At 31.5% G+C, this 22,671-nt stretch overlaps 2 protein-coding genes across 9 annotated transcripts; both read left to right on the top strand.

Moving 5' to 3' along the window:
• Positions 1 to 1,031: 1,031 nt before the first annotated feature.
• On the top strand, positions 1,032 to 6,341 carry LOC105166529 (3'-5' exonuclease). 8 transcript variants are annotated; one of them, XR_016066511.1, is made up of 9 exons: positions 1,032 to 1,410; positions 2,271 to 2,426; positions 3,632 to 3,762; positions 3,874 to 4,035; positions 4,324 to 4,410; positions 5,128 to 5,235; positions 5,387 to 5,478; positions 5,588 to 5,698; positions 5,808 to 5,834. XR_016066511.1 is itself a non-coding variant. In XM_011085912.3 (6 exons), the coding sequence occupies exons 1-6, from the start codon at positions 1,098 to 1,100 to the stop codon at positions 5,898 to 5,900; spliced, it is 966 nt and encodes a 321-aa protein (XP_011084214.1). In that variant the 5' UTR covers positions 1,035 to 1,097; the 3' UTR covers positions 5,901 to 6,341. The 8 variants fall into 8 exon arrangements, 4 of the variants coding, with proteins under 4 accessions (XP_011084215.1, XP_020550898.1, XP_011084214.1 ...); XR_016066510.1 differs by having other exon boundaries at positions 5,125 to 5,478; XR_016066509.1 differs by having other exon boundaries at positions 5,128 to 5,478.
• A 13,436-nt stretch (positions 6,342 to 19,777) lies between these two features.
• On the top strand, positions 19,778 to 21,360 carry GAE6 (UDP-D-glucuronate 4-epimerase 6). The gene has a single exon (XM_011085911.3). The coding sequence runs from the start codon at positions 19,895 to 19,897 to the stop codon at positions 21,272 to 21,274; it is 1,380 nt and encodes a 459-aa protein (XP_011084213.1). The 5' UTR covers positions 19,778 to 19,894; the 3' UTR covers positions 21,275 to 21,360.
• Positions 21,361 to 22,671: the final 1,311 nt, after the last annotated feature.

Consider the following 22,671-nt stretch of genomic DNA (forward strand, 5'->3'; position numbering starts at 1 on the left):
GTAAAACACAATTTTTTCTTTAATCAAGGCATAGGAAAATTTTGGTCCACTTTTGATGAAATTTCAAAATATGGGGTACTTAGTTGGTTTTATACACACCGATAAGATAATATAATAAAATTGTATATTACACGTATATTTATCAATAATTCAATTGTTTTATACGTAAATAAATGATCCTCAATATGTATCATTGAAAAAGTATCAGAAATCACATATTCGTATTTCGAAATCTTTATATAATAAAATACCTCTTTAATTTTTGCGTGCCATATAATAAAATATTTTTTATTTTTATTTAAATTTGATAAATGTCCGATTATTTATCTTTATTCAAAAGAATCACCATTTTTTTTTGGATAAATTAATTAATAATATAATTTAAATTATTTTGATATCTAATAAAATGTAAAAAGATATTATCTATTTTTTTTATTTAAATTTAGATAAGTGTATAATTGATTGTTTTTATCCAAATGTTTTACTAATTTTTTTTTCCTAAATAAATTTTAGTTAGTAAAATAATGTAAATTTATTCTTATATTTAATATCCTTTGTGCTTTTTTCTATTTCTTAATTACTTTATATTTTAAATTTATTTATTTTTATATTTTAAATAAAATAAGTCATAGCTTTATTTAATTACCTTTTTTAAAAATACAATACTTGCTGATTAGTTGAAAAGAAAACAAGAAAATGGAAAAGAAATTGGTAAATTACAACGACTTATTTTGAGGTTTGACATAATTACGAATACTCCTAATATTTGATGAAATTATGTAATTTGAGATATAAAATTGTCAACTTTGTTTTTACTGTATTGCTTTTTTTAACAAAGAAACATATGAAAAATCAAATGGAATGGATGAAAAATTTGAAAAATTATAAGATCATTTTGATAAATTCAGTACAAAAAATAGATAAAAACCTGACGAACACTAATAAATGAAATTAATTATCCAAACAATATTTATAATTTTTTCAAACAATAAAAAAAATTCTTAATTGTCCCAAACCTTCTTTTAGATGTAATTTACCCAAACAAAAATATAGTACAAAGCCCATAGACTGAGACGCCCGCCAAAAATTGCAAAGAAATGGGAAGCGAAATTCCCAATTCAGATACCGGTTGGGATTATCCCCTCACCGATGAAGACCTCCGAGCCATTGACTCCGCATTTGCCGCCGCGGCCGCCTCCGCGCCTCCTTCAAAGCGGCATGCTCTCAGTTACACCGATGAGGAGAATTCATCCGTTCACTCTCCTCCCAAAACACGCCGCCGATTGCCCGATTCGCTCTTTGTTTTCCAACAACAGCAGAACAATAACAGGTCATCCTTATCTTTTTCACCTTGCTCCAGAAATCGCTTTAACCGTAGCGGAAATAATTCTTACATGTCTCCTTTTCGAGGTAACTCAGTAACTGCATTATGTTTTTGAATTTTCTTACTGTTAGCAGATTGAAGTTTGGTCTGGTTGTACATTTTGCCTGGGAAATAATACATCTTATGAATTTTACTAGAATGTTGAACTTTCGGTTGCGAAGTGGTACGCCTAATGAATTGCACGGATTGGTGTATATTTCTTGGAACGTACTACGTTTATGAATTATATAGATTATGCTCTCCTTGAATTCAGATGATCTTATTTTCTTTCTTCTCTCTTGTTATTTCGCTTTAAATTTTTAATAGTTCCTAGCTGGTTCTGTTCCAACTTTGAGTTCTTTTTATTAATTGATATAGCTGTCATGTTAGGTCGAGCAGGCATATGCATGTGTACCTTTCTTGTGACATTTCCACTTAAATGTGGCTTGTGCATTATGCGGTTTCTCTCACTCAAGAGCAGAAGTGCATTGTTGACATATTTTGGTTTTCCAATATTTTATGCATTAAAAGATATATCCTGGTTGGAAGGATGAGAATTGCTTTGATCCCAAGCAAAGATCTTAAGATAATCAAATATATTTTCAGATACTTAAAAAGTAGATATATAGATCTAAATGTTGGATAGTCAATTATAAGAATTGAATTACCTTTTGCAGATTTTAAGTAAAGTTGACATACAGTTCTGGAAGAGAAGGTAAGAATTGTAAAACAAAAAATGAACGGGAAGACAGAACACTGGGCAAGCATAAAGTATATTAGTATTTAGTTATTATACAGCAGAATTAGGGCACTGGTTTTCCTTCTTTTCTATCAAAGCAAATGTCATTATTGTTCAGCTTCTATTTTTATTCAGGAAATTAAGGCATTTAACTTTTCTTCTGCCCAGAAATAAAATTTGGAGGTCGCACTGTATACAGCAGAACTGTAGAAGAGGTGGAAAGAGCTGCTCAGGAGCTTCTAGAATTTGTGGAAGTTAAGAAAAGAAAGGAGGATCAATGCATCTTTGGTCTGGATATTGAGTGGAGACCCACTTTTAGAAGAGGTAACTTCAATTTATCACTATGTAAGTGAGATTGAACTGGAAAATAATTGTACTCCTGCTCAAAATAACATACAATCCTGACTTTGAAGAGATAACTTCAATTTAGCCAATACATAAATGGGACCAAACTGAAAAATAACAAGGAATGTATATCATAGTAACATAACAAATGAGTTGAAATGGAAAATGTAGACAAGAATGAAGGTAAATTGGAAATTATCAAATCTTTTTGTCTTTCAAAAGTGCACCTTACCACTTGGGAGATTATAATCATGAGTTGAAGCTTACAACTCGGTGCCATCAAGGAAACTTGTATGGACAGTTCTGCAGCCTAATCATGTACCATTCTACTGACTGCTCTAGTGAGAATCAGTTGTCTCTGCATTTTCCCTCTATAACCTTTATACTTCACAATCGGGCATGCATGGAGGGACTTCAGCCAATGCGAACTAGTTTCATTGGTGCCACTCCCTTAATTTCACTTGGATAGTGAAATCCTACCTGTTTTTCCTTCGTTGGAGTTTAGTGAAAGTTATGCATTATTTATACTACTGGTGATGTACAAGATCTCGAAGTTGATCTTGTCAAAAAAAATTTCTTGGACCTGCATTTTAACATCAAGATCAAACTGTTGCACTTTATTTATGTTAAATCTGAGTTGGTGCAGCATCCTAAATAATATACTCAGCAACGGTTCCTGTAGTATGTTTAATTTGATGCTATCTTGCTTGTTTGGGAATACGGTAATAACCATGTAGCCTCTGGTATCTGTCAACACATTTTACTAAATTCATCTGCATCTAGTCGAGACATCCTACAATCTATATCACAGCTTTCTTAACTTGTGTTTTAAGAGTGTAATTTCCAGGCTATTCCCAGATACTGGTGATAATTGATGATTCTTTCAGAACTCTTATGAAATTAATATAGTATGAGGATGGGAAATCATTTAAAGTCTTTTTCATTTGAGATTTTGAGAAAGAATTGAGTTTATTGCCTTTATATGCTCTAGGATTAAGTTTGAAATATTCTTGTACTTCTAAGCTAGCAGTCATTTTTGTGTATGCTTAAGAGAAAAGTGAATTATTAGGTACCAACTGTTCCCATCCACTGTTGGGCTTTTATACTATTCTTTTAGCTTCCTACAACAGCATGACTAAAATGGATTTTGCTAGCTTATGAAGAGATATTGCTGAATTGTGTAGGTGTTGCACCTGGGAAGGCTGCAGTTTTGCAGATATGTGGGGAAAATAGTTGTTGCTATGTATTGCACATTATTCATTCTCAAATACCTAAGAGTTTGCAACGTCTTCTTGAGGACCAAACATCTTTAAAGGTGTTATTTAGTAATTCCGAAGAAATTCGCTGAAACTTTAAATTGATTGATGTGATTACATAGTTTTTTTTATCATATTTGAACCCTAGTGTCTGCTTCTTACATGGCTAGGTGGGTGTGGCCATTGCAAATGATGCTGCCAAGGTTTCGCAAGATTATAATGTATCAATTAAGACTTTGGAGGATCTTTCTGATCTGGCCAACCGAAAGCTTGGTGGAGAACCCAAGAAGTGGAGTCTATCAACTTTAACTGAAATGCTCACTTGTAGACAGGTAATTGAACATCCTTCTGGATTATTATCGACATTTGTTAATATTTAAATATTCCAATTTCCTTTCATTTTCCGAAGTAACTTGGATGTATTAGGAATGGGACACTTGCATTTTTTCCTCTCCTTACCTGCTGCTATGGTCTTTTAGTGATCTCATCTTTTATTGAATGAATCCCCTTGAGTGCAATCGAAGACATGGACCTGAATATGTGTGAAAGTACAGATGATTATCTATACATGACATAGTCTTAGGCTCATTTTGATCTAACAGGAGTTCATCCACTTGCAGACTAGATTTCTAGTTCACAAAGAAGGAGGGATAGGAGCTGGTATGGTACATCATTCATGCACAGGGATGACTGACTAGGAACTATAGGTGCACTGCTGTATCACGCAATACGATTTCGTGCTTGGTTCGCTGACTGAAAAATATAAGAATAATCCTATTTGCTTGATGTATTTTTTTGTTAATAACTTAATATTGATTTCTAATCTTTAGTCTAAATAACGTTAGATCATTATGCTGGACATGAAAGTTCCCTCAAAATTGACCCATTTGGAACCCGCCTTTGTTTTTATGAAATGTGTGTAGATTTAGGAAACCACACATTCCCTTAGCCATTTCTAACTATAAAGCTTAAATAACTTTGAAACCTATCCAATGTATAATCCTTTCATTTCTGAAATAATTTGATGCTAACATAAATCACTTGACTCCGTCTTATACTGCTGTTCTAAAGTCCATCCACCCAAGGCTGGTGAGGAGAATCAAAATGTTTGGTGGACAGAAACTTGGCTTGAATGCTATAATCTTTTTGATTATCAGCATGTGAGCGATTCAACTCTTTATCTGCAGGAAGAGACGAAATTCTTGTGTATATTACTGAACATTCCACTCTCTATTATCTTTAGTCTGAGACCATAAATTGTTTTGTTTAGTCGGCACACCATATATAGAGATGGAATTAAGTGGTAAATACAAATAAGCAATAATCTACCAAAGATAACTATGCAAAACAAATAAGAAAAATATGCACAAAACCTGATAAATATTCTAACATTATCCATACCAATTTTGGTGCTGATGCAGCAGACATGAGCCTCTTGCTCGAGCATGATGGTCAGTTTGCATCATAGCTTGGCAGACAGGCGCCAGGGGCTGCCACATAAGAACTGCAGCATGGCTGTGCACGACGTACAGGTTGTAGGTTGCTTGATGTCTCCTGCATTCTGATAGTTTGGTTTGTGCATGCTTCCTGTATAAGATAGTTCAAGCACTCTGTGCTCCGACTTTGCTTTGATTTCAAGGCTCCTTGTTAAGTACTAATCAACCAAGCTGTTGGTCTAGGAAGAAACTGTATTTGCTTTCAGATACAGCAACAGTGAACAATATATTGTAGACACACTTTGCTGCATCTATCACTTGGAAGTCCTTAATCATTAGGTACTCTACTGCATTTAGTTTTAATAGGTCTGACTTGTGCTACTAACGAATTTGTGTTCCATTTCTAATAGACAATGAATTCTAACTACGCTAAGTTTGAATCTTGTAGCTTCCTAAGCCAAACAAAATCAGACTTGGAAATTGGGAAGTTGCAGTTCTGTCACAGGAACAATTAAACTATGCTGCAACTGATGCATATGTCTCTTGGTACCTATATCAGGTATGACAGTTATTGTTGCTCTTGTTGATCTGATTATCATTCTATACTGTTTTACTTTTAAAATTGATTTTGGAGTTGTTTCCTGAGAAAACAATGTTGCCGATTACAGGTGCTGAAAAACCTTCCAGATCCTCCTGAGAACAAAAGCGAGGAAATAGTTGTCCCACCTAATGACTTGATATCATCAACCGGCATCTGGTAGTTGTGCTTGGACCAATTTACTATCGATGGTGTTTTTCCTGCTGTTACTAGAAGGTGCACCAGAAGCAACCGACCAACAGCGAAACAAAAACATGCATGCTTCTTCCTCAGTGTTGGGACAATTGCGAGGGAAAAAATATGGTCATTGCTCCTGCTCCTCCTCCCTTCTTATCCAGAACCCTGGCTAAGGTATCAGCTAGCTCTGGATCTGCATCAATTGGCACAGATCTCAAGTGCTTGAGTCTCATCACCCCAGAATTTTGATCCCTGCTCTTTATTGATTCTTGTAGCACACTACCGAACATTTATTTAGTTTAGCATCATATAGTTCAGTGCCATTTTCTCCCGTAAATTAAAACATGCACTCTGGTAGGAAACCTTGTAGTGTTATGGATGTCACCATCTTTTCCCCACACAGTTATTAAACATAATTCTGTTCCAATTACATTTGCTTAAATGGAACTTCTGTTTCCACACAAGACTTTACAGGTTTTTTAGTGCCAGAATTGATTGCTCGACAGTAGACAGGCCTGAGCATTTGGAAAGTCCATGCTCAATTATAGAGCATGCTCACATTCTCGGGTATGGAACTCGTCATTAGACTACTTGATTTGCAACACTGCTCAAATTACTAACTCGAATAGTAAACTTTAATATATCAAATCTCTTGCTAAAGCATTATTATTCCTTGTGAATCATGTTATTTTGCCTCTTATCATTTGATGACCACTTCCTATTCATGTCCTTTGTCTTGTAAAAGATGAGGTAAAACTCTTGAGATGATGATGTTTAGCATCATTAAGGACATTGGTTCTTTCAGAAGTAATCTGATCTTCTTTTGGATCCGGAAACTTCACTTGTGTTCATCCCACCTTTTCTGTCTAGAAACTTCAATATCAGATCAAAAAATAAAAAAAGAAACCTTTTCTCCCATCTTAAGATATTTCATATTTTTTATTTGCTTTGGATCAAAGAGAAGTTTTGTGGCCTTTAAGGATGCTAGGATGTTCAGTGTTTGAAATATGGGCTCTTGCAATCTGGTTGCATGTGAGCTGTGCTTCCCAATATAACTAAGTTCACTGTTCATTAATAAGGTTGTCTCCCGTTCCTTCAAATTCTCTACTTCTTAAATGATCATTTCATCACTTCAGATCCATTATCGTAGTTCTCTGCAGAGGGCTATTTGGAACATCATCACTTCATCAACCTCTTTAGTCCTTAATTCCTGGATCATGTTTTCTTGCCTCATTAGCTCTTGTTTTCTGTTAAAACAAACTTATTAGTTTATGTTTAACTATGCAAATTGCAGTTAATGCTGTTGTCTGATGATGATCTTCACTTGTTATTAGCGCAAAGAAAGCTGATATGAATGCAAGTGTGCAGTTTTCGTGCACACATTGTTTAACAACGATGTACTAAGAAATAAAATAAATAAATAAATAAACACACGCTTGCATATGCAAACATGACGCGATGTTTGTGTTTTGATTTGAAATTGTAGCAACAATATTATTTATTGTACTATGATTAGATTCTTAAATTTTTTTGACTTTGTGATTAATCGATTAGTGGTCTAAAATAAGCAACCACCCCGACAAATTTTTATGTTGAATTGTAACACCCAATCACCACCCACATCCCTGGTGATCGTTGGCAACCACTTGACTTAGACTTCTCATTTTTATATATGTATCAACAACTATAAAAAAAGAGTTTTTAAACAGAAAAAAGATGGATATTTATATTTTCATCATCATCATAATAATAATACACATGACTATAATCAGCAATAATTGAATATGACCATAATAATCTATTTATTGATAAATAACACAAACACATACCTAAATTCTCATTAAATAAATTGATTACAACTTCCCAACTCCACCGCTATGATATTTTTTAGAGGAGGTCCTTTCAATGTAGGGCATGTGCCCAAATGTCCAAATTCCCTATATGTATGGGCAAGTTTATAATGTGACATTGGAAAGATGAAATAAAGTTTGGTGAGTAATAAGGGTTTGGCATGTGAGTGGGTCCTTTGGCATAAAATGAAAGTCCCATTCACTTCAATCAACCATCTCAATTTTGTGGACTGATTAAGGGTTGCCCATGTGGGGGGGGGGGGGGGGGGTTAGGGGGTGGAGGGTATGGGATACCATTTGCAAATAGACGCAAAATGTGACATCTCCAATCAACACCAACTTGGCTATATTTGAACTATGGGCTTTGCATTATACTTTGGTGTAGAAGAAATTCCCTTCTTGTTAATAGTACTAACTCTTTTTGTGAAAGTGTGTGTGTGGAACAGCCAATAATAGAGAATACCTTTAATTTTTATGTGAATTTATTTCCACAAGAATTGAATCTTGAATGATATAAACTAGCACACTCTGTACCTGTGCATAATTTAATTTTTTTATTGTATTTATTTAATTATATAAAAAACAAAAATAAAATAAATTAATGATCTACACCGACACTTTCTAGATAATTTTTATTAATTTTAAATGTGCATGAATAGAATATATATTAAGTGGAATAAAATCATTTCTATAACCCCTCAAACATGATAAACACTTGATGTAAAAATTCACCTTGTTATTATTCAACCAATTGAAATAGGAAAAAAAGAATTGATTTTTCACACCTGCAATTATGAAATCAAGATCAACTTTATTCCATTAAATCCAAAAACAAAAGTTAGCCAAAGATTACAAAAGTTTTTGTAGTGCTTGTGAAGCAATGAGTAAAGCCAGCTTTTCTAAAGAGATCAACTTTAGAGGAAAATAAATTACAAAATTCATAAGAAATATTAATATTTTGCATGATTCCCTAAATCAATATTGTTAATTTAGTTTTTTTAAATCTTGAAAGAATTTTAATGACTAAAATTATTATACAATTTTAGATATCTTGAATAGTAATAAAATATATATTTTAATTCAACACATCCCTATATAGTTCATTGAATAGAGAAGGATTTTACATGGTCAAAACAATGATTGACATTTATTTAGTTTGTTGGGATATTTTCATCATAGTCTTTAATGTTTTGAGTTTGAAGAACAACTTGTATTGCACATTGGTTTTAGATTATATATAGTAACATAAAGTTTAATTGATGATCCATAATTTTGTCTTTCATTTTTTTTTTCAATTTATATAATTACTTGAGTTCATTTTAATATTTCATTCGTGGTTGTATTTGAATTGAAAATTTTAAACTTGTGAATAGGATCATCGGAGATTTGAAATCCATTATAATAGTGAATAAATTAGCTCTTTTTTTTTTTATTTTTTAGAAGTGATCAATTACTGTAAAAATAAAAAAAAAAACGTCTGCCCGTAAGTGGAATTCAAATTCAAGAATCTTTTATGAAATGATTTCATTTTTATCATTATCTTTACTTCTAATGCAATTTACCTTTAGCCAAAAGAAAATAAAAATAAAATCTTCTACTTAAATTTTTTTTTAATTTTATGATTATCAAAGATAAAATAGAAACCCTTATATTAATAAATGAAAGAGCAATAACATGGAGGGTCAAAACAATTCAATTCAATTTGCTTCTTTAGTTAAGAAATTGAATTAAAAATTCAAATTAAAATTAATATATGGTTGGATGGTCAATTCATTGCAGTCCCTACCAATACATATATATATATATATATGTATGTATATATGTACAGAATGTTCCATCCAATTTATTTGCGAGCAACTTCTTCAGGGAAATAGGCTATGGATAATGTACTCATTTTATATACTTTTTATAATTAATAATGTACTTCATTTTAAATTATTCGGAAGTACATACAAAATAGTCAAAATTAACTTATCAAGAACACAATCGTACACATTGTGTCCCAAGAAATATACCTTTTTGTTATAATTAATTATCATGGTTAAAAGTAAAAGGTCATGTTAAATACCAACTAACCGCAATTGTTTAATAGCCATTATTTTTGTAAGTGAAGTAAAAAATATTAGTCATGATTAAAAATTATGAAACAAATATTTTTATTATAGCTAAAATGATAATAAATATTAATTATATGGCAAAAACTATTAAGATTTGATTAATTATCAATTTTCCTCGTGATAATCATAATCCAATTATTTTAATAAAAAACAATAATTTATCACTTTCATTTAAAATAAAAAAAATAAAAAAAAAATCCCACGCGTTCAATGAAAGTGTGATAAGCACGGTAAGGAAGTTCTAACAAACACGCTTTAATTCGTACGGGGGCTGAGACTGGGAGCGTGTCGGCGTCCGACTTGTGAAAACCGCGCTGGATAAGCGTCGCAGCAATGTCCAAAGACGACTTTACCCCCCAATGCATGCTGAAATTGCAACAGGATGGCAGGCAGAGGAGATTTGGATAGAGACTGCGGGCCTGCCGACATTTTGGCGCGTGCTTGTACGCGCCTGACGGAGACAAACTTGGCAGTCGCTTCACGTCTTTTTCTCACTGAAAACGGCGTTTCTCTCTTTTTTGTTTTTTTTTTAAAAGAACAATTACACTCCATTTGGGTTTTAGTGTTATTATACATAAATATCTTATGATTTAAAAAATTATATATAGTATTTTTAAAATTTATTTTTGACTAATAAATAAGTCCATTCGCTACTCAAAAATACCGAATTCAAAAATATTACTAAAAAATTGAATTTTTTTTTATATTTTAACCCCAATTAACTTATTACCTGACTTATAACAGGTTAAAAAAATATTTTTATAACTAAAGTACCTTCATATATCTTCATGCATTAATGCATAGGAGGAAGTATATCTTGACAGTTATAAGGGTAATTTAGTCCAAAAAAATTATTTGACTTGCAATAAGTCAGTTTTATATCAATCAGGGGTAAATATTAATTTTCATTAATTTTTTTTTGTTTATATCAACAACTTGAGTGAATTTTGACTAACGGGAGGACTTATTTGTTAGATAGAAGTAAACATCAAGGGTGTTAGATGTAATTTTTCAAACCATAGGGAATCTATGTGTAATATACCAAACTTCAGAGAAGGGGAGTGTAATTATTCCTTTAAAAAAATAAATATTCTACTCTTTTTAAGTGGAAAAAATTATTATTTTTAAGGAATAACTACACTTCCTCCCCTGAAATTTGGTGTAATTATACATATATCCCATGTAATTTGAGAAATTACATCTAACACTTTCGAGGTTTGTTTCTGTCTTTTAAATAAATTCATCCATTAGTCGAAATTTGCTGGAATTGCTAACGCTAGTAAAAAAAAAAAAAAAATTTATATTTACTCTCGATTGACTTATTACTTACTTATATCAGGTCGAATAATTTTTTTTTATAATCAAATTATCCTCATACGTCTCACATGTTAATACATGTGATATTGTATATCTTCGCCGTTATATGAATAGTTTAGTTCGAAAAAAAATATTTGTTTTGACCTGCAATAAGTCAATTTTAATTCAATCAAGGGTATATATAAATTTTCATCAGTTTTTTTTTTTTTTTGGTTAATATCAACAAATGCAGTGAATTTTAATTAACGGGGAGTCTTATTTGTTAGACGGAAGCAAATTTCAGGGATGTTAAATATAATTTTTCAAACCACAGGAGATTTACGTGTAATTACACCAAATCTCAGGGGAAGAGAGTTTGATATCCCTATTTTTAATTATCCTCAAAGTAATTTAGATTTTTTTTTCTCTTAACTGGTTTTATAGGAAATTATTGGTTTTGGATTAAAATATATAAAATTTAGGGATGATGTGACATGGTATTTACAATTATATATTTTCAAGTCTCACCTATAAGAAAACAAGTTCCCTCATACTCCAACGTTGAACAAACTACGACTCATTCACACTTGATCATATATTCAAGAACATTTTAATACGTATCTGTACGTATTAATTTACGTGATTAAATACCATAAATCAACACCTTTCAATCAATTATTCAAAAATTCATTGTTTCGTATTTAGAAGCATTACTTTAATTCACGTTGTCGTTTTGATCACTTTTTCTTTTTCTTTTATTTCTACTATGGGTATTTTCGTCCCACGTCAGAGATGTGACCAATATTATTTGGGATGAGAGCGAAACAATTAAACCCTTTCCGATAATTGTGGCGCTAAAGTTTTGAAACCCTATTTATCTTGTAAGAATCCGTCTTAAATGATTCAATTGCTTACCATTGGATTAACAACTCATTGAAGTCTCGACATCTCTGGTTGCATCAGCCATTGGAGGAGGGTGTTTTTTGGGATTTGACACTATAAAAAATACAATGTTTAACCATGACCACCATGGTTAGAAATAAAATAATCGTAGCAAATAGTCGTTGATCCCGACTATGCAATGATTGTTGGTTGTGGTATCTGTGAGGGTGGCTAAAATATTTAGCCATGATAAATTACTTTTTCTTGGTGGAAAATCTATGTTTGTGCATCGATTTTATTTAATCGTGGTCAATAAAAATTATTTACCATGATTTTTAGCCCATTATAACTATTAAAATTGTAGCCAATAATTCTTCTTTTTTTTCTAGCGCGGGAATTTCTAAATAAAATTTTCTAATTTCAAGATACTCTTCTAGGTATTTAAAAATATAATTTTTTGGGGGGTATTTATATTTGAGGAATTGATTAATGAGAAAACACAAAGTCAAAGTATGTGGCTCCACACGGACATATGCCCTAAAGATGTAGGGCCAAACATTTTGAGTTTCATCCTACCCTAAAACTTGTTGTGCCTAACATTTCTCAGTTTCATTTTTTACATATATATATAACATGTCATTGTCAACTTATATATAATATTTATATTTTATTTTGTGTTTTATTATGGAGGATGGTTGATATATTTTTCGGTGCATTAATAGGCCAAGTTTATATGTATGAATTATTTTGAAATTTTATTTTTCATGTCTTAATATAAAAATTTATTTTTTGAAATGCATTTTAGAGAATGTCGTTGTAAACTAGGTCCCATAATTACAAAAAAAGTCGATTACTTTTTCTTTTGATATTTTTTGTCCTTTAGCTATTGTAATTCAACGTGCCATGTGATAATTGTGTGGCCATGGCAAAGATCTAGAGAAGGAATTTCAGGAAAAATAAAATAAAATTAGTCCGATATATGTGGTGTTACACGACACAAGTTTAATCCATTGATGTGACGTAAATAATGTCCCATTGCAAAAAGTATTGTTTGTTGTAATTTTATGAGCCTCATGTATTTGTTTTTTAAAAAAACTTTCAGTTCAGAAAGAAGATATTGTGGCTTTCATAAGTCATTCAAATTTCTCGTTTGCAAATAATATGAAACTATGGAATAAATACATGCAATAAAAAGGTTCATAGATTATCCGTACAAAACGAACTCAGTGGGCGTTTGACTAAGCTTGTTTGAAACATCTTATAAACTCTTACAACTTACATAGCTCTTAAAGCGTTCGGATAAATAAGATGTCAGAACTTATAAAATGATAGAATGTTTGACATAATAAGTTGTTCATATTGTAATAAAGACCGAAAAAGCCATCAAACTATTAGATTTTAAAATCATAAAAATAGGTAATTTTACTTTCAGGGAAAAACATCAATTGCAAATGGTAAAGTATAATACTAACAAATCATAAGTACGTTTTTATAATTAAATATTAAAAAAAATTTATAAGATGTTTCGAAAAGTTTATAAGCCCGTTGAGAATTAAGCTCCCTCAAATTGGTAATGTGTATGCTCAACCACAAAAATAATATACATTTAATTTATAAAATAACATTTAATTTTGCTCTAGTTTTAAATTTCATACCAAGAAATAGTTGATGAGTCAAATGTTGTCCACAGCAGACATATGAGCCCACAGAAGTCCTAAGTTAATTTTTGCAACCAAAATCTCCACACTCTCAGACAAGTACATTGAAAATTGAAGTAACTTCAATCATAAGAACAGACACATCTTTGAATGAAAATTCATTTGGATAGGAAGGGGACAACATATAGGTTAGTTTTATGTCAGGACATTGTGAAAATTTACCAACAATTGTGGGGTTCTTTTCATTATAGTTAATTATGAAAAGACATTGGTTATATGTATATATATATATATATATATTAAATTAAATAAATTTCAAGAAACGCTACGATTTATTAATTAATAACGGTAGAGTTGAAAATTGATTCTTGACATAGTGTACTAAAGATGAGGCAATTATACGTCTACTTATTTAATATCTCGTATGCAGTAAAAAAAATTATAATTTTGTATTTGATTAATGTTATATAATTATACAAGTCGTATGTGTATTTTTATTATATTTTATACACACAAAGAGTGTACCACAACTATTAATATGTATATATATATATGTATTTAAATTTATGTATATATTGAAATGGTGACATAAAGCAAGAATTAATTGGAAAGGTGCATTTCTCCCTCTCCCCATGTGATAACATTTACAAACTATGATATGTAAAGGGGAAGGGAAGCTTCCTTTATTCTACCTTTTGTGTTTGGCATCCTCTCTCTATCTATCTATTTATATGATGTAACATTACATGACTTTTATATGATTTAGGGTCCCATATGACTTCATTTACATGTGATATTTTTTAAAATTTTATCCACAATAAGAAGCAAAATATTTGCTAGGAATTCATGATTTATTTATTTATTTTTCTTATTTTGTTTGAATATTTTAAAATTTGGGTAGAAGTATGATATATATTTACAAAATTATGGTGTTTGAGATAAGTAAAAATTTCGTCTTAGGATTTTTGCTCATTATGAGAAAATATAATATCAGCGGCAAAGTTATCATATAATAATTTTAAGTTTTATCTAAAATTATATATTAAGTGACAAAAAAATATTTAGTATCGTCACTATGTACTTATTAATTAGTGATGATAGTTGTACATAAAATTATCATTATGGATAATTAGTGATATATCTGTAATGATAATAAATAATTATTGTCATTAGGTTACCATCATATATGTATTACTAATCAAGATTTGCATGGATAAAATTGCCCTTCAAATATATGAAAAGTACTAAATTGGACAGAGATTTGTGTCTTTTTTTGAGCAGGCCAGTTTTGATTCGTCTGACCCAACTATTTGAATTGCTAAATGTGGATCTCAATTCATATTCAGTGGCTACCTGGTTAACACGTTGTCGGATTCTGACACATAAGTTTCTATAAATAGAGGTTTCATTTTACAAGTATGCATTAAATACATTAAGATCGAGCTTTGCGGATTTAGCATCAGTTGGTTTTAACTGAGGGGCACCAGCAAGCCTAACACTCACTATTGTATGCCATCCCAATCATCCAGCTCGAGAAAATCAAGTGGATCCCATTTGACAAGGATTCTTAGGTCATCAATAACTTCGGCTTAAATCAGACTCAATGGAAGATGTTGGAAATATTCCATTAAAACTCCAAACAGAAGTTCCAGTCACATACCTAGAAGAACTAATCAGTAACATCATACAAGGGTTTCACAGATTAGTCCCCCATTAATTTTAAAATTTCTTTAAAGGTCTTTTTACATTTGTGTTGCGACTCAAATTCAGTAGTCATCAATTACTACTATTATTATTATTATGAATGGCACGGACTTATGGTAGTTCATGACAAATGAATATGACGTAGTGTATGTAAACAGGGAAGTAAATTCATGACAAATGGTATATTGGGCTTTAAGACTATTTAACTACCACCATGAACGTAAGAACGTGGCATCAATGTAGTAACTCTTGCAAGAAACTCACTTCATGTCGTCCTGTCATAATCGACCTCCAAATTTCTTCATCTTCAATGATTATTTCCTTGTCTTACATACATACTTTATTGATTTTTAACCTTCTTCTTATTATTTAGAAAATTATAAATATTTTATTGATTTTTAACAACATATCACTTTCGTTAACTTTCGTCAGATTTTTATTCAATTTTTATAGTGTATTGATCAAATACACGTAAATTATAATTTTACATATTTTTTAGAATTTTTTAAAATATATTTCATGGACTAATATGCTCTACAGGTTATTTACTTTGTCTAATTTTATTGTTATTTTTTTTTTACATTTTTCAATTAAATATTTTCCCCCCCAAAAACTCAGTGATAGTAAAGTTTAATTTTAACCTCACCTTCCAAGACTACATAATTATATTTCATTTTAAAGAAGACGAGAGTATTTGTAATTTTTCAAACAATGAAAAATTATTTAATTTTTGTAATTATGTCAAATCTGAATAAAGTAGATATAATTTACCCAATAATTAATTTGTATTTATTAACATAGTAATCAAGTCTTTGAATTCATTGAAAAGTTAGGGGGAGTTCCATAATTTATTAATTATATTTGACAAACGGTCTCTTCCATGCGATTTGAGCTAATTAAAGTGTCGGCAACTGTAATTATTTTCCTCTAACGGAAAATTATAAACTTTGTCAAGTTCTTGGAACAGTCATTTAGAGCGTATTATTCTCTATAAAATTATCATTAATTAATATATATAATTTTAATTTATATTTTATTTAAAAATTAATTTGCATCGTAAGTATAATTCTTTTAGTTTTTTGTTATTTTTATAATTATAATATATGTATGCATAAAATTATGATAAATATTTTGATTATGGTTAAAATCATGACAAATACTGATTAACTGTACCTCGAGTTTTTGCCTTAGTTTTATTTAACAGTGGATGATAGTATTAATTACTGTAATTTTTAAGTCGTAGTCATTAATTATAACGTAAGAAAATATTTAACAATTTTTGCCTTAGTTTTATTTTTGGGGGCTGTATATGTAATTTTTCTAAAAATAGGAGCAGATTGTATAACATGAATGTTTTTTATAAGCGTATGTATAATTTTTTTACAAAATAAAAATAATTTATATAAAAAAATAATAATGTAAATGTAATACCAATACATATACACACAAGCTTCCTAGAGAAGTCCCGCGGAAATATGAAGGCAACTGACAAAACCAAGTTTTTATTCTTTTGAAAAGAAAACCAACTTTTTAATTAATAATTAATATATAGGATCTGCTCCAAATTCTGCTACGCTGTTCTACTGATTTAAATTACTATAATTGAAATTAAATAATATATATATATATATATATATCAACAGTTTGTCGGTGATTGAGAAAATGTCACTCATCATTTAATAATAATAATAATATATATAGATAGATAATAAAAAAAACATTAATTATTTATAAGGAATATCTGATTAGTTTGAAAACCCTGTTGACCATTTAATCAACACTATCAAGATTTTGAGAATGAGGCCATGTGAAAATCCCTCTATTTCCTCTCTTCTTTCACCAGTTAACACCTCAGACAATCTGCACAAAACCTTTTTATTGTTATTATTATTATAATTCTATTGCACGGAAAAATCGAGTTGAGGTCTTTAAGCATAAATTTGGGTACTGATTATTAACCTCAACGAACAAGATAGGATTCGATTCTCTCAGCTGTAAAACCTACAAAATAAACTATGACCATCAAAACTACATCGGGAAGGCCTAAGTAATAATTAACCATCCGATGTTTAAATTGGATAGATCGTAAGTAAATATATAAGTGAAGGTTGTAATATATACTAGGGTTACAAAAGTTATACGCGCTGCATGGTTTGTAAATTTTTACACAATTGTGTGATTTCATATGAACCACAAATACAAAAAATGATCAGATGAGTCCATTCATATTAGGGTTTTAAGATGCATGAGGATCGACCCATAAAGAGTTTGAATTAATAAGTAAATCAAAGTTATTTGAAAATTATAATTATACTATTAGAAAATTCTGATATAACCTTTATAAGATATATCCCACGTCAAATTCTTATATATATATATATATATATATATATTAGTGGATGGATCCATTTCATGTGAACGAGGAGGAGTTTACGAGAATTTTATTTGTATAATATTGTATGAATCTACATCCAAATCTAGGCACTGCAATTAATTGCATTTATTGCTTCATCCATTTATTTTTTATTTAATAATAATAATTCTCTCAATTTATTTATTTCTTTACTATAGTAGAATTATTGTATTTCTTCAAAACTTGTCATGATCGTCTCCTTAAATAAATCTTTTTGTATCTTAAATTAGTAATTATACCAACATAAGATCCTAAAATCAAGATCGACATCATATTTCCCCACTTGATGACTATTATCAACCTAACCATCCAAAATAAATTATTTTATATTCGCAACCTCAATATCAGAAATTTCAAAAATTTTAATTACTATAATATATTCTTGTCCATATATATACCTATATTTCTTTTCCAAATAATAATAATAATAATAATAATAATAATTATTATTATTATTGAAATTGGTGGAATTAAATTATACCAATTTCATAATGGATTAGAGATGTACACTTTTGCCGACTTCCTAAGTTTAATAATGCACTACAAATAAGTATTCATTAGTACATATAAAATTATACTTTATTCTTTAAAATCAATGATAAAAGGTGTACAAGATTCATGAGAAAGCTTTTCCTAAGGGTTAATATATAGTTCACGGGTAAATAATTAATTTAATTAACAAATTACATAATCGAGTACGCTTATATATAGTATTTGTAATTATTAGTGTTAATTTTTTAGAAGAAATCTAAAATCTGGCTAGTTTGTTGGATAATTGATTATGAATTTTGATTTTGGAATAATTAATTCTAAAATAAGATTATGGTGGTTGGATTATTGTAATTAAATTTAAAAATCAACCTTGTTCTTAATGTTAATGAAAGAATTAAATTAACATTTAATAGATATAATGAGTAATTAGGTGAAAGGTAATTGCCGTGGATTACAAATTATAACATTTGTCAAAATCTAGTCCGGATAAAATTTAATTTCAATAACGATCTCTAAAAAATGAATCCAAATTATACATAATTGCACCTAAACTCGAGCGCAAACTTAAACTACTCAACTATAGGGTTCATTTTAAACTCAAGATAAGAAAATTCTTACCTGAATCAAGTTTAGCCAATCAAATTTAAACTACTCAATTATATGATCAGTCACATTCTTTGAATTGTTATCAATCACATAACAAGTGTATTACATTTGTCATGTAACTGGTTCAATTTCGACCGAATTGGGTTCCGAATAAAACTTTCCCTCAAGATTAGTATAAATCTTCTACTGCAGATTAATATTACAGCATGCATATACAAAAAACGATATAAATTATTGTGTATACTTGAAATACAATACAAAATAAATTATAAAATTGCAATTTAAAAGAAAAAGATCAATACCAATTCAAATTAAAACTTTGAATATGATAATTGACACACACACACAAAAAAAAAAAAAAAGAAAATCAAAAATCCAATGAATGTGATGTCCCCATTGGCCCAAAACTCATATATTCTTAACCAACAACCACTGGTAGTCGTCCAAACAAAGTCTGAACACAAGAGAAAAACACTGTTCTCTCACTCACTCACATGCCTTCCATTTTTTCTAAGCACACCGCATTCTAACTGGCAAGCCATTTCGCGTACCATTAATGCTAGGGGGGCCAATTTCATAATATTTTATAAGATATGGGGCCCATTTCTAATTTACTCATTCCTATCCCCCCCTTCTCCTCTTTCCATATGTAATCCTGTAAAAAGCTAATTCATTATTTTTTTAAGAAAATATTATAAAAAAGAGTAAGGCATTGACGGTGCTGATTGGGTTTTTTTTTAAAAATAAATATAAATTATAAAAATTACAATTGTGGGTCCCTATGTTTCTGTGAATTCTCTTTATAACCCAGTCATCTACACTCTTCACATTTCAGGGTGTGCAAAAGAAATCCGCTCACTCAACCCTCAAAAGAAAAAACACCAGAAAACACTATAGAAATTTTGAAATAATACTTTTAGATCATCCAAGAGTTGTTCATAGATCAGTTCCAGATTCGGGGAATGCAGTACTATGCAGTGATGGGCGGCGCGTCACCGCCGGACACCAGCAAGACCACCAAGCTCGAGCGGTACAACAGCTACATCCGCCGCGTCAACAGTACTAAGCTCCTCCAAGCCTCCTCCAAGCTCCTCTTCCGCGTCACTCTCCTTGTTGCTTTGATCTTGATCTTCTTCTTCACTCTCAATTACCCACCACTCTCCTCCGCCGACAACCACCACATTCACTCCACCAACCACTTCTTGGCCTCCGCTTTCTACGGCAGCGGCGCTGCCTGGGAGAAGCAGGTCCGCCATTCGGCAACTCCCCGCCGCCCCAACGGCTTCTCAGTTCTCGTCACTGGGGCCGCGGGCTTCGTCGGTTCGCATTGCTCCCTGGCCTTGAAGAAACGCGGGGATGGCGTTCTGGGCCTTGACAACTTCAATTCGTACTACGATCCTTCGCTGAAACGAGCCCGGCAGAAGCTTCTCAGCAAGCACGAAATCTTCGTTGTTGAAGGAGATATCAACGACGCAGAATTGCTGAACAAGTTGTTCGACGTCGTGCCTTTTTCACATGTTCTTCACCTGGCGGCGCAAGCCGGCGTGCGCTACGCCATGCAGAATCCACTCTCTTATGTCAGCTCGAATGTAGCCGGCTTCGTCAATCTCCTGGAAGTAGCCAAATCAGCCGACCCACAGCCGGCCATCGTCTGGGCTTCATCCAGCTCGGTGTACGGCTTGAACACCCAAGTTCCCTTTTCCGAGATCGACCGCACGGATCAGCCCGCCAGCCTCTACGCCGCAACAAAGAAAGCCGGCGAAGAGATCGCCCACACTTACAACCACATCTATGGTCTGTCCCTAACCGGGCTGAGATTTTTCACGGTCTATGGGCCCTGGGGCCGGCCCGACATGGCCTACTTCTTCTTCACGAAAGACATCCTCCAGGGGAAGGGAATAAACGTCTACGTGACGCAGGAGGACAAGGAGGTGGCGCGTGACTTCACGTACATTGACGACATCGTGAAGGGATGCCTCGGTGCGCTGGACACGGCGGAGAAAAGCACCGGCAGCGGCGGAAAGAAGCGAGCACCCGCGCAGCTGAGGGTATACAACCTGGGCAACACCGCCCCCGTCACGGTGGGAAAGCTGGTGGGGATCTTAGAAAGCCTACTGAACGTGAAAGCAAAGAAGCACGTGATCAAGATGCCCAGAAACGGCGACGTCCCGTTCACCCACGCTAACGTGAGCCTGGCGTACAGGGACTTCGGGTACAAACCCACCACGGACTTAGCCGCAGGGCTGAGGAAATTCGTGAAGTGGTACGTCAGTTATTACGGGATAGAGTCAAGGGCAAAAAAGGGATTTCACTCAAGCACCAATGAGCATTCAGATGACTAAGCATATGGTCTCCATCATCACATGGGGAGGTGAGAGGAAGTGGGGTAATGTTCAATTATTTTCTTTTTCTTTTTCTTTTTCTTTTTGTTTTTAAAAAAATTATTTTAATTTCCACTTCTTTTTTTTTTTTTTCAAATTTTCTTCTGTCTAAGCATTTGGGCCCAATTGATGGTGTTGTTGTAGTAGTATAGGGCATAGACTTTTATACCACAAAAAAAAAAAAGAATTTGGAGTTGTAATAATTTATCCTATGAAAATAGGGTAAATAAAAAGAAGAAAAGAAAAGGGTTGAAATCTGTACAAAAAAAGGAAAAGAGTGGTCCAGAATCAACCTTTGTATCATCAACAACTGTACAATAATTTTATTATATATATGACAGCAATGAAGACATCAAGATTCTTCTTCCCTTCATTTAGTTTTTTACTCTTTTTTTTGTTTAATTTCTATTCACAATTCAATGCTTTATAGTGTGTGTATTGGGTTTGCAATTATTTGTTTTGTTCTTTTCATATGAGGGGTTTGGAGGTGGGGGCATATTGGGTTTTGTCATATTATTATGGATTTTGAATTTGGATCGTTGAATTTGAATTCGATCCCAAGATTTGGTGGAAAGAATTTACAAATGACTGCATAATAAAAGAATTTAAAATTTATCGATATTTAATAAAATTTAATTTCGAATCGCTTGAAGTTAAAATTATTCAAATAAATTTAAAGAATTTATTATTTTTGTTTTTTTGACTTATAAGGAATTTATTGTTTGGAAATTTGGAATCCATAACTTTGATAATTTTATGTAAGTGTATTGTAAAGTTTAGTGTATAACAATTGGAGTCATTGAAGGTTGAATTTGATTGTTAATATAGTAATCAAATTAAACAATCTCAATAGAATTTTGATGACAAAAAACTATTTTATGATAATTATATTTTTTTGAATTGGAATAGTTACAATAAATTTAATTAAATTCAACCATATGAACAACCAAAAAAGGAACAAAAGATAGTCGGTTTAATGAGGCCTAGCAAAATTAAAGTCCCATAACTTTAAGATTATGAGTTTGAATCTTATCATTGTCGAAAATTTATTTAAATAATAATAACTTATCGATTTTATTTTTTTTGAAAAAAAAAAGAAAAATATAATGGGGAATGGGGATCTCTGATTCCAGTTGTATGAATATGGGTTCCATGATTGAGGAAGGATGGGACTGTCTGCAAACAGTTACTTTGAAATCATTGCTAAGTCTCTACCTCTCTATCTTCTCGTTAAATCCAAAATGTCCCCTTGTAATAATTGAAATACGAATAATTGTAATAATTTTTTTTTTTTTTTTGTTTTCAAACATAACAGTGTAAATATTCAGTGTTCATAACAATATATCTAAATTGATTAT

This window comes from Sesamum indicum, linkage group LG7 (assembly GCF_026168435.1).
Source record: "Sesamum indicum cultivar Baizhima isolate 11 linkage group LG7, ASM2616843v1, whole genome shotgun sequence".
In the NCBI taxonomy this organism is placed as follows: domain Eukaryota; kingdom Viridiplantae; phylum Streptophyta; class Magnoliopsida; order Lamiales; family Pedaliaceae; genus Sesamum; species Sesamum indicum.

Excerpts from the sequence above, each read along its gene's own strand:
- LOC105166529 (XM_011085912.3), top strand. The coding sequence starts at position 1,098 with ATGGGAAGCGAAATTCCCAATTCAGATACCGGTTGGGATTATCCCCTC. Across the intron at positions 4,036-5,587 it reads AAATGCTCACTTGTAGACAG|CTTCCTAAGCCAAACAAAAT; the intron begins GTAATTGAACAT and ends TGAATCTTGTAG. Across the intron at positions 5,699-5,807 it reads TCTCTTGGTACCTATATCAG|GTGCTGAAAAACCTTCCAGA; the intron begins GTATGACAGTTA and ends TGCCGATTACAG.
- GAE6 (XM_011085911.3), top strand. The coding sequence starts at position 19,895 with ATGCAGTACTATGCAGTGATGGGCGGCGCGTCACCGCCGGACACCAGC.